This window comes from Peromyscus leucopus, chromosome 6 (genome assembly GCF_004664715.2).
Source record: "Peromyscus leucopus breed LL Stock chromosome 6, UCI_PerLeu_2.1, whole genome shotgun sequence".
Lineage (NCBI taxonomy): Eukaryota > Metazoa > Chordata > Mammalia > Rodentia > Cricetidae > Peromyscus > Peromyscus leucopus.
Window position 1 is genome coordinate 30,947,035 of NC_051068.1, and position 12,510 is coordinate 30,959,544.

The 12,510-nt window shown below is 45.5% G+C and overlaps 1 protein-coding gene across 1 annotated transcript; it reads right to left on the bottom strand.

Annotated features, from left to right (window-relative positions):
- Window positions 1–421: 421 nt before the first annotated feature.
- Window positions 422–7,797, bottom strand: LOC114695852 (mitochondria localized glutamic acid rich protein). The gene is given in 5 exon segments (XM_028873338.2): window positions 422–1,374; window positions 2,798–2,809; window positions 2,812–2,890; window positions 3,202–3,305; window positions 7,678–7,797. Coding segments are annotated over 5 exon segments (891 nt in total). The 5' UTR covers window positions 7,760–7,797; the 3' UTR covers window positions 422–760.
- Between the last annotated feature and the right edge of the window lie 4,713 nt (window positions 7,798–12,510).

The window sequence follows — 12,510 nt, forward strand, 5'->3', positions numbered from 1 at the left end:
GGAAGGCTCAAGGCACTCGGTGAATATTTGTTGCATGCATACGTGCATGAATGATTCCTGGCAGGAAGTGTAAATCCTCAGTAAACACTGAACTGAACCAGAAAAGCTTGTCACTCTCGCTTACATAACAATCCGGGAAAGGACAGAGCTCTCCAGAGCGCTGATCTTCCTTCAGTAATATTACAAAGCTGGGTTTCTTCATATGAGGATGTATGCATGGGTGGTAATGTGTAATACAGTGTATTTCTACATGTACATTGTAAGAACAGAACCCCGAGGCCTGGTGTGATCGTGGCTAACATCTAGAAGCCCAAGATAGAGCAAGGCTGCCAGCCCAGGCTAAGTGGTGAGCCTGGGTGATAGTCATCCTTATCCCAACCACAAGTTCCCCTCCCCCAACATCAAGAAAGAATAGAAACACTTAAGATTTTCTAATTTTATTTAAATGAGTTCACATCAAACTCAATAATTCAGTCTTACATATAATATAGTAAGAGAAAGGCAGAGCAAAAATCAAAGAGAATATAAGTTGCATGGGTAATTCAATTTCTAAAACATAAAATTTAAATCCCAAGTTAATACTATTTAAGCTCTTTACACCGCTTGATCTTAGTGGGTAGAAAACTATTAAGACATGTAAAATACCAAACCCCAATCCACATATCTATTAGTAAAAGCCAAATTCTTTAAGGTATATTAAATTCTAGAAAGAAGGTCTAAAGGTTGCTAAAAATACAAAGCAACTATGGAATTTTGCAGATCAGCCTTGGGGTGAGGCCGCTTCTGCTGTGACTTCGGTTTCTTCTCGAGATTCCTGCTGGGCAGAGGGTTCTGAGCCTAAGGGAGGGCTGTCTTCTAGTTCAGCACTCTCCTGGCAGCTCTGGTTCCCAGGGGTAACCTCACCCTCCTTGCTGGTATCAGCCCCGTCAGCCTGATCTGGAGCTGCGCTCTCCACCTCTGTCGTGGGTTCAGGATCTGCGCTCTCTGCCGCCGTGGGTTCAGGAGCTGTGCTCTCCACCTCTGCTGTGGGTTCAGGAGCTGCGCTCTCCGCCTCTGCCTCGGCCGTGGGTTCAGGAGCTGCACTCTCCACCTCTGCTGTGGGTTCAGGAGCTGCGCTCTCCTCCTCTGCAGTGGATTCAGGGACTCCCTCAGTGGTCTCTCCTGGGGAAGCCTCGGTGATCTGCAGCTCAGGCTCCTCACTCAGTGTGGATGTCTCCACTAGGGCAGCCTCGGCAGGGACCTGAGGAGACTCTTCTGGAGGCCCAGCTGCGGCCTCTGGGACTTCCTCAGTATGTACCAATTCAGCTTCCTTTACAGAAATTTCTCCAGCCTCTGAACATGGTTTTTCAGCTTCTGCCACATGCTCCTTTTCACCTTTAAAATTTGGTTCATTAAGCAAAATATTAATGGAAAGAACATGGGAATAAAGTGGAGTAATGCAATCAATTTGTTTTACTTTAATTTGAAGGGAAAAAATTTTGAGACATTTACTACAGCGTACGTTAGCCATGAATCTGCTATGTAACCTGGGATGACCTCGAACTCCTGATCCTCCAACTCCATTTTGCAAATAATGTTTCCTAGTGTCATAACAAAAAATTAAAACTGGACGCCCGCATGGCCCTGTGGTGCACACTTGTTAGTTCCAGCATTCCAGGAATGGAGGCAGATAAGTTTTTGTGGGTTCAGGGCCAGCCTGGCCTACATAGTGAGATTCCGTCAAAACAAACAAACAAACAAACAAACCCCCAAACTAAATAAAACTAAACAAAAACTTAAACAATAGCAAAAAACCCCAAACCAAACCAAAACAACCTCCCCCAAAACAAAACAAGCAAAACCTGACTCCTGAGCTGCTAATATCTCTGTTCCTAAATAGTGATCACAGTAATTGATAATAACATAATCGTTGAGATAGAGAAAAAAGTATCATTGAAAGTAATTAGCTTGGGGCTTACAGAGGACCAGGATCTGCTGCCCAGTGCTGACATGGTGGCTCACAAACCTCTGTAATTCTGTTCTCAGGAATCCCTCTTCTGACCTCTGGGCAGGGGGGTGTGAGGTAGGGAGGTGGGGGAGGGGGACGGGAGTGGGGGTGAAACCGCAGGAAGGAGAGGAGACTTTGGCGGATGGATGGGACACCATGACAACCGGGTGTACCACATCTAGTATACTTATCTACATGCAGGCAACACACACATACAATAAAATAAATCTTTAAAAAGTTAAAGTAAACTGTTTAAAGCAAGATGATGTTAGGGTGAAACTGTAAAGTTTCTGTTCCCACAGTGGCCATTTTCCAGGCTCAGGGACACAGGATGCCTGACTGAGTGAACTCATGTGAAGCACGCTTTTGAGAACAGCCCGGGGGTGGTGCTTGCCAAAACTGAAAAAAAAAAATAATAACTAGCTTATAATTTAAAACAATAATAGGGGAAACGAGAGGTCAAACTGCTGAGACAGATGCTAAAATTCTGTGTGCATGGATAGGTGTCTGAGCAGTAGAAATAATATTACCACAAAAAGAAATGAAAACTGCCTCTCAGCGGTACACATGGAAAACTCACTCATCCAAAACTAGCAACTCTAGGTTACTGCGATCTTGCTTCCCGAGTGAACCCTTACACATAGCCATTCTTGATTAAATGACTAAAGAAACAAAGACGCCAGTGTGGTGGTGCCCGTCTGTAACCAGGCTCAAGACGGAGCCAGGAGAACCGCAGATTTTGGGTCATCCTGCCTGCGATTCCTGAGACCTTGCCTCTAATAAATAAGCAAAGTAAGAAATTGACTTTACCCGGAAGTGGCGGAGCTCTGCTTTCCTTTGTTCTTTCCCATCCGTTACATGTTCTGGATGTCTGACTGACTTAGATGTGACAGCCTTGTAAGTCTGCAAGAAAAGGCCAGCTTAGCTTTCCTTCAGCCCTCTCTACGATTCATCGCGTTTAATTCTCTACGGAACCACCGCTAGAAGTTTCAAGAACAATTTCAGGGCAGCACAGAAGAGGAGGAAATCAATGCCTGCCCACCGCTTGAGCCAACCCCCCTTTTTGGAGACAGGACCCGTCTCCATCAGGGACCTTTGCTGGCCTGGCACTTGGATTGCAGACCAGACTGACCTTGGGCTCAGAGCACCCGGATTAAAGGCGTGAGCTAGCGAGCCGGGCACACGAATTCTTTAATAGGTCTTTAAGCACTTACATAATATCCACCAGCGCTGACTGTCACACCTACAACCAGGTAATAAATCATATTGGACCCAGATGTTCCCGGGAACTTGCTGGATGACACTCGGCGAAGAGATGCTAGGAAAACAAATTTAATCATGGTCACCTTCACCACCGAAGTACAGGCATCATAAAGAATTACATTTTTAAGGCATTTTCTCCTCAATCAATTTGGAACCTATTAACACAGTGGATTTTCAGTTCAGCGAACACAGCGTTAGAGGCGGGGGTGGGGGTGGGGTAGTAATTCCACCCAGCAGCCTCGGGTCTGATTTGAGGACAGCTGGTGAAGCCTGCCATCTTGGTGTTAGGCATCAGGAAGGGCAGAGGTGGATGAGGAGAAATGACGGACAAACTAAACCAGGTTAACCGCCAAATGAGATGCGAAAGAAATACCGTCCTCCATATATATCCAAAACATAGAGAATCAGAAATAATTACTTTTCTTTTTTCTGTTCTTTTTTTCAGCTGTCCATTTGAGAAAGAAAGAAATGATTGCTTTAAAAATTAATTAAGCATAGGGGTTGGGGATTTAGCTCAGTGGTAGAGCACTTGCCTAGCAAGCACAAGGCCCTGGGTTCCATCCTCAGCTGGGGGGAGGGGGAAGAGGGGGTAGCAAAATAACAAAAAAATTAATTAAGCACACTTATACCTAAAGATAAAATTTGCATTAAGGATAGGTAGAACACATGCTTAGAGTGCACTAGACCCTAAACTTTTCGAGACAAGATCCCACTCCTTAGCTGAGGCCAGTCAGACTCATTCTTGGCCATTCTTGTCTCAGCCTCCTGAATGAACACTAGGCTTACAGCTGCGTGGCTGGTTTGCAGCGAGACTCTTGTTGGCTTACAAACAGATCTGTGACCTGGCTGTCCATTCCTAGTCCCAGCTGCTTGGGAGCCTGTGGCAGGCCGTCTGGAATCTGCCTGTATCCCATAATGAAAATCTCACTTCTTCTTCAATTTTATTTAGCATGCGTGTGGAGGTCAGAGAACAACTTGTGGGAGTTAATTTTCTCCTTCTACGGTGTGGGTTCTGGAGCTAAGTCTGGGTCATCAGGGTTGGTGATGAGCACCTGTACCTTCTGAGCCAATTCACTGACCCAAATCTCATTGCTAAAACAACCAACTTATGGTAGAATGTGTGTCTAACGTGCAGGAGGCCTGAGTTCCATCCTCAGCAGCAAAAATAAATAAATCAAACCAACCAAATTTAAACAAAATACAACAAACAAACAAAAACCTCACAACCTTTTGACACTTATTTGATTCACTTTTTTGTTTGTTTGTTTTGTTTTGTTTTAAACTACTAGGAGTCAAACCCAGGGGTTCTTGCCTTCTGGGTAAGCTACATCCCATGGACTCCAGAAAGATCTTAATAAATAAGAAGAAATAAAGAAAATTATTAGCAATGAGATGTGGCAGGCCTTTAATCCCAGCATTTGGGAGGGAGAGCCAGGCGGATCTCTGTGGGTTCAAGGCCAGCCTGGTCTACAGAGTGAGTTTCAGGACAGACAGAGCTACACAGAGAAAACCAACCAAACAAAACCAAACCAAAAACCAAAAACCAAAAACCAAAAACAAAAAACCAAAAACCAAAAACAAAAAAAAAAAAAAAAGAAAGAAAGAAAGAAAGGAAGGAAGGAAGGAAGAAAAGAAAACTCCAGGAATACAAGCAGACTTAAAGACTATTTCAGCTGAGTTATTTAAAATAGCAATAAGAACTATCCAATAGGAATTCATTAAACATATTTTAGTAGACTTATACAATGTGAAGATTAGGATTTACCTATATGAGAAAACATTTTATTGTTTCAGATGTATTTATTATTTTATGTGTCTGAGTGTTTTGCCTGCATGTATGTATATGCACCATGTGCATGCCTGGTGCCCTCGAAGATCAGGGCAGGCCTCAGGCTGCCTGGTACTGGAGTTACAGAGCCATCTGTGGGTACTGGGAATTGAACCCAGATCCTCTGCAGGAGCAAGGAGTGTTCTGAACTGCTGAGAAAAGTCTACCACACATTATGTGAAAATCCGTAACAATCCACCCCGTGACAGAAGACCTCAGATGTAAGAGAAAAAGGCCTGTAGTCGCTGCATGTTCTGGTGCACACAGTAATGCCAGCACTTGGGAGGGTGAGGCAGGGGGATTAAGTGTTTCAGACCAGTCTGGGTGGCTACACCTTGTTTCCATAAAGCAAAAACAATAAAAATCTCTAAAACTAAGTAGACTAACCATAAACAATGATATTTACTGAACAGGAAGATTATAAGTGATTTTTATATTATTTTTGCCTTTCTGATACTTTCTCAATGAACTATTTTAAGCCTATTCATTAAAAAAGTTACATTTTTGGTTTTTGGAGATAGGGTTTTTATATGTAGCTTTGGTGCCTGTCCTGGATCTCACTGGTAGACCAGGCTGGCCTCTAACTCACAGAGATCTGCCTGGCTCTGCCTCCTGAGTGCTGGGGTTAAAGGCATGTGCCACCACTGCCCAGCAAGAAGTTACATTTTGCAGCAAAATGGAGAACAAAACTTAATGATAGTTAAAATGTGTCTATTAAAAACAAAAAAACTGAAACAAATTTTTTTTTTTTACCAAAGTAGCAAGTATCAATAAGACATCAATCAATGCCCACAAAGGAAGACAAATTTATGATTCCAGTCAATGCTGGACTGGTGGCGCTGGCCTTTAATCTTAGCACTGGGAGGCAGGGGCAGGAAGATCTCTGAGTTCGAGGCCAGCCTGGTCCACGAAGAGAGTTCCAGGACAATCAGGGCTACACAGAGAAACTTGTCTCAGAAAAAATAAATAAATAATAAAAAACACAAACAAACAAAAGTAGAATTATGGCTGTGGCTGTAGCTCAGCACTCAGTAGAATCAGGCTTGCCTAGTGAAAAGTTGGGCCTCGGATTCAATCCCCAGCACCATAAAAATGGAAAGTCATTAGGACCCTTGCACCCAGGACTTCTAACTGCAGTTTAGAGTGTTAACACTAACTTTACTGTGATGTGAGTAGGGAACAGGGGATGTAAAAGGTGTGTGTGGTGTAGATGGCAGACCTTAGAGGATAAAGTGTCTGCAGCCAAGCCTGAAGACTGGTTCAGTCCCTGGGACCCATTGACTCCTTCAAGCTGTCCTCTGAACCCATGCAGGCTCTGTCGTGTGTGTGTGTGTGTGTGTGTGTGTGTGTGTGTGTGTGTGTGGTCACTGGACTCATCTTTCTCCTTTTCTGAACATCAGAACAGCCCCCATTATCTTCAGTTTAAATTAAACGGCTTCTCCCTACCTCATTAGTGATGAAAATTGCCATCTTACGATGTGATGTATACAGAAAGAGGGGAAGGCAGCTTAATACGTGTGTGTGTGTGTGTGTGTGTGTGTGTGTGTGTGTGAGAGAGAGACTTCTTTCAAGTAGCATTTAAAAGAAAAGATAGATAGACAGATCTTCCTCTCACCCTCCACCACCAACACAGGCCTAATCAAAGCTGTAAAAACAAGTGGACAAACCAAATCAAAAAACGCGTGGCTCATGGAATTGTCTGCGGGCGTTTTTCTGTCTCTCCCTCTTAAATCCTCGCTCTGGATGCTGCCTCGGATGCCTCAGGGAGTCGGGTGAAGTAAGTTCAAGAGCTGTGCCTCAGAGAGTGATGGACAAGGGGCGCCCGGGGGGGCGGGGAGGCGCCCGGAGTGTGGGGGTTGGAGTAGGGGGGTAGGGAGGGGTGTTGAGAACTGAGCCGGGAAAGGCGGCTCGGAGAGGAACTGCAAACCTGTCCAGATGCACGGCGCGACATCTATCAAGCACCTACTGTTCTAGGCGGCGTTACTCGGTGCTTTCTTCTTTCGAAAAATTTCAAAAGCCCTTTCCTCGCGCATTCCCTAATCCAAAGGTGATGGAGCTATGAGCTTCTCAGCAACGTCGGAAGAATGACCCGAGGCCACCCCCTTCGGAGGGATTCTCAGGGCCGAGAGATCCCGGGGTTCAGCACCACCAGTGTTCACTGAACCGGACCGCGCCTGGAGCCCACCTGCTAGCGTGTGGACACCCCATGCCCACCTACCTATCCGTTTTTTTACCTCTTCGGGGAGCCTAGAGGTTCACTGAATAATCAACATGGGAATCTAGGAGTGATCCAGACCCTCCTCGAAGTGATTTTTCACTCCACATCTATTACAACTCACAGCCACCGTGGACCTCACTTGAAAAAAATAAAGAAATATTACTCGACGGAGATAAGCGCTGGAACCCAGGAAGTCTAATTTGGATTCAGAGGCCAACCTGGAAAAGTTCCCTATTTCCAAAGTTTCCAAGAACTTCGGAGCGCCTGCCTGAGACCCTCCCTCACTTCCTTCACCCCTGGCCCAGGCTTCTGTGACTGGGTGCTGGCGGGTTCGGGGCGCTGGTTCCAGCCTGAACCCACCGAGATGTGCGGGGCACTCACCGTCCTTCCCCAGTGGCGCAGGGCCGGGGGGCGCCCTCCGGGGCAGCGCCAGAGTCTTGGACACAGCCCTTCGGAGATACATCGCCCGACGCACAGGGATGCAGCCGCGAAGCCAGCAACCCAGGCTCAGAGGGCGGAGCCTCAGGAGCGCCCCGCCCCGGGGTGGGGTTTCAGACCCGAGCCTCCCGGGTCCGGGGCACGTGTGTGTGTGTGTGTGTGTGGGGGGGGGTCCTGAGTTAGTCGCCAGCATCTTGTCCCCTTATCCTGCTCTAGTAGTGCTTTTTTTTGCCGCACCCCGGGCAGCCGCTTACAGGTTACATCTCAGAAGGGATAGGGGACTTAGAAGTGGCTGTTACGTGCCTGCCCCGCTCTGTTTCATGGAGTAACTCTGTTCCGGAACACGCTGGACACGGTTAGGGAATCGCACCAGATTCAGGATTCATTGTGCAGACGCGGTTTATCCTCCAGGTGGGAGGCCACTCTATCCCACCCACTGCGTTAGCTTTCCTAGGAAAAGGTAGCGGGGGAAACTTTACAAGCCACAGGCTTATGACTAAAGGCAGCGAAAGGTTCCCCCCTTGGCGATGGCTGAGTTCTAAGCTAGCCACTGTTTCCTTAAATACAGGGTCAAGTGCTTACCTAGCATGGGATTGATACCTAGCAGCTATAAAACCAGGCGAGCTGGCGCAAGCAGATAATCCCAGCACTCAGGAGAGGATCAGGAGTTCAAGATCTTTGGCAACGTAGCAAGGACACTGTAGGCTATACGAGACCCTGTCTAAAACAAAACGAAACAAAAACTAAGAGCATTAGGCCGAACCAAAACAAAACCAACAAAACCACTTACAGGACAATTAGGTAAAGGATACCCTGGAGTAGCAAGCACTTGTGGACACCAAGCCATCTCTCCAGTCCATCTCTCCAGTCCGAGTTGTGAATCTTGGTTTTTTCCTGACAGGTTTTCTCTGTGTAGCTCTGGCTGTTCTGTAGACCAGGCTGGCCTCCAACTCGGAGATCCACCTGCCTCTGCCTGGAATGAAAGGTGTGAGCCACCACCACTGGGTCAGAGTCGTAAATCTTGCAGGACCGAGGAAAGCGGCTGAGGAGAGCTCTGAAGCAGAGTCGATGTGAAATGTGCTCAGCCAGCTGGAAGGGGCAGTGCTGGCCTGAAGCTCACGATTCCTCCGCACCCTTCCGTCTGGTATATGACAATGTTGGTTGTATCAGCCGAGTATGGCCATCCCGATTGGGAGAGACAATACTGTGACATAGTACACCTCCTCTAGACGCTTTTCCTAAAGGCTCACGTCTCGGCAAAGAAATGTTCTACTTACTCTTCCACTCTGTGAGCTTTGGTGGGTTCTTTGCATATTTTAATGAGCTATTTTCAAAAACGAACAAAACAAAACTCCAAAAACCCATGCCCTTTGGTTGTCAAATTTGCTGAATTTTCCCGCTGCTTCCCCAGAACCCCCGTGCATTTTAGGTTCTTGCTGTGGCTGACTGAAGGCTCAGATTCTTCACTGCCCTCCAGAGAAACCTTGACATTTTTCTGGTCTGTTTAGGAAAAACATCTTGGGTCAGAGATATATTGGCTTAACTCAGATGACCTCCAGCGAATCTTTAGTTGTTGACAAAGATACTAATTTGGAAAACATTGTAAGGCTCCAGTGCCAACAATAATTATTATTTCATGGCTTATGTGCTGGGTAATTTTAAATTATTTCAGCTCCCTGTGTGATGGTGCACACCTTTAATTCCAGCTCTTAGGAGGGAGAGGCAAGGCATTTTTTCCTTGTGAGTTCAAGGCTAGCCTGGTCTACATGCTACATACTGAGACCCTGTCTCAAAAAGAAAAGGGAAAAAAGGCATTTTTGAAAGAATGCCAGGCAGGCAGATGGGCAAGTCTTGGGCTGGCAAGCCTGATGACGTGAGTTAGGTCCCTGAACTCATGCTGGAAGGGAAAGGACTGACTCTGGGAGGTCATCTTCTGGTCTCCACATGCACATCTATGGCATGTGTATGCAAATACATACCCCCACCTAAACACATGGACTGCAGAAAAAGAATCATTTCCCAAACTCTACAGAATGCTAGGAATGGGTTGGAGAGACGGTTTAGTGGATGAGTGCATGTTGATCTTCCAGTTCCCAGAACCCACATCAGTTATTTACAGTCTCTCATGAACACACATGCACACACATATACATTAAACAAAAGCTAACATCAGGTAGTTTACAATCTCTCCTGAACAAAGCACACAAAACAAAACAAAAGCAAAAAACAATCTCTCCTGAACACACATGCACACACATAAACATTAAAAAAAGAAATAACATCTGGGCTGGAAAGATGGCTCAGAGGTTAAAAGCAGTGGCTGCTCTTCCAGAGGTCCTGAGTTCAACTCCTAGGCAACCACATGGTGGCTCACAACCATCTGTAGTGAGATCTGGTGCCCTCTTCTGGCCTGCAGGCATACGTGCAGGTAGAAAGAACACTTGTATACATAATAAATAATTTTTTTTTTTTAGATTTATTTATTACACATACAGTGTTCTGTCTACATTCCAGAAGAGGGCACCAGATCTCATTATAGATGGTTGGGAGCCACCATGTGGTTGCTGGGAATTGAACTCAGGACCTCTGGAAGAACAGCCAATGCTCTTAACCTCTGAGCCACCTCTCCAGCCCAATAAATAATTCTTAAAAAAAAAAAAAAAAAAAAAAGCTAACATCAGGTAGTTTACAGTCTCTCATGAACACACATGCACACACATAAACATTATTATTTTTTTTTTTTTAAAAAAAAAGCTAGAAACAAGTGAAGAGATTTTTGGGGAGGAGGAAAATAATTTTTTTGAGACCAGATATCTGAAAGCACAGTATGGGTGGAGCCATGCCATGAATTTTCTAGCTTTTGTTGTCTCCCAATAACCTTTGGCTTGTAGATGCCCATAATCATCACAGTGGAATCTGTGAGTGCAAGGCCAGCCTGGTCTATACAGGGAGTTAGGGCAGTCAAAACAAAAAAAAACAATGAAAACATCCTTTGATCTAAGTTCTTCTGAGAATTTAGGATCAGAATGAAATGATTCTTGCCCAGCCCATCAGCCCTTGACTTGGGGAGTAAACCCTGGCACGGTTTGCTTCTCCTTACCGTGGGGGTGGGGTGGGGGTAGCTCTGAGGAATGATGCGGACACATAGTTAGCACAGCTAATATTGAGATTTTTTTCTTCCTCTTTAGGCAATGTCTCACTGGCTTCAAGTTCACAATCCTCTTGTGTCAGTCTGCTGAGAGCTGGGCTTAGAGTGCTCCCATTAAGGTAGAAGGTTCTACCCTCACAGTCCAGGTTATCAGGAAGGGCTCCTACTAGAGCTAAAGTGGATATACTCAAGAGAAAGGTTCATACAAAGTAGGTGCAGCCTCAAAGCTTGACATGTGTGGACTCTAATGTTTTCTGGACTCTGTAGAGGTATGAGGTTTTAAGTGCCTTTTTCTTGTGTGACAAGTGCTATTAATATGGAGTTAACTGACTTTCTGGCCTCAATTTTTACGTGACAGCACCAGTTTCCTGTAGGTGTACTAACAAATGAAGCAACCTGAAACACCATACATTTATTAACTTGAAGTTTTATGGGTGTGTCTCACTGGGCTTACATTCAACAGGAACATTCACTTTTTTTTTTTTTGATATTCCTTAGCTCTTAGCCCCCTTCTACCTTCAAACCCAGGAGTGGTGGAGATGGAGCTAAGGGGGTGCTTGAGTGGCAGGTGCAAGGCTCTGGATTTGTCACTCACACACTACAGGAAACACACACCCCAGCAATAGTGGGTTGGATTTCATAAGCCACTTGTGAAGACCCTTGTGATGACTCTGGGCCCAACTGGATACTCCAGGGTAATTTCATCTCAAGGTTGACCTACTAGCAACCCTAATTCCACCTGCAATTTTAACTCCCCTTTGTCATGGAGTCTAACATATACATGTGTTCTAGGGAGGACATGACTTTGTTGGACTTCCTTCCTGACAGACTGCTCTTCTGTTACTGCATTTGTATGAAATTGGTCTACAGTCTCCCAAGTGTTCCCACTCTAGCAGGAATCCAAACCCACACAAGCTAAGTTACTATTGTATTTGACTTTTCATGGCATTTGTGTAATTATTCTCAAATACTATCATTAAGAATTTTCCAGAAGTGACATGGGAAGACACAAGGCCATGCTTTTTCCAGCCCCCAAACACATGCAATACCAATTATAATGGACTTTACAGCAGAAATAATTTGAAGCTATATCTGACTCTCTTCCCTTCTTAACATTTTCATGATACTTGTGATTAAACCCAGGGCTTCAAGAATGCTAGGCAAGGGTTTCGTTATTGTGCTGTCCCTAGCTTTTGGAGACAGGACGTTGTGATGCAGTCTGGTCGAGTTCCAAGGCCACCACGTAGCACCCTCACCTTTACCCATTTTTAGTTTATTGCTACTATGCATGTTGTGGTCGGTGGACAACCAGGTCAAGGCAACTCTCTTCTACCTTTTTGAGGATTCTAGAGAAGCCTACTCAGGTTGTCAGGCCAGCAAGTAGTTTCCCCACTGAGAATCTTGCAGCTTAGTCCCCTTCTTCTATAGCTTGCTGGCAGTGGTGGCACACGTCTTTAATCCCAGCACTTAGGAGGCAGAGGCAGGCTGTTCTCTGTGAGTTCAAGGCCAACCTAGTCTACAGAGCGAGTTCTAGGATAGCCAAGGCTACACAGAGAAACCTTGTCTCGAATCCCCCCCCCCCAAAAAAAAACCAACAACAGTGACCTTTCAGGGCACTAAGAGTACAC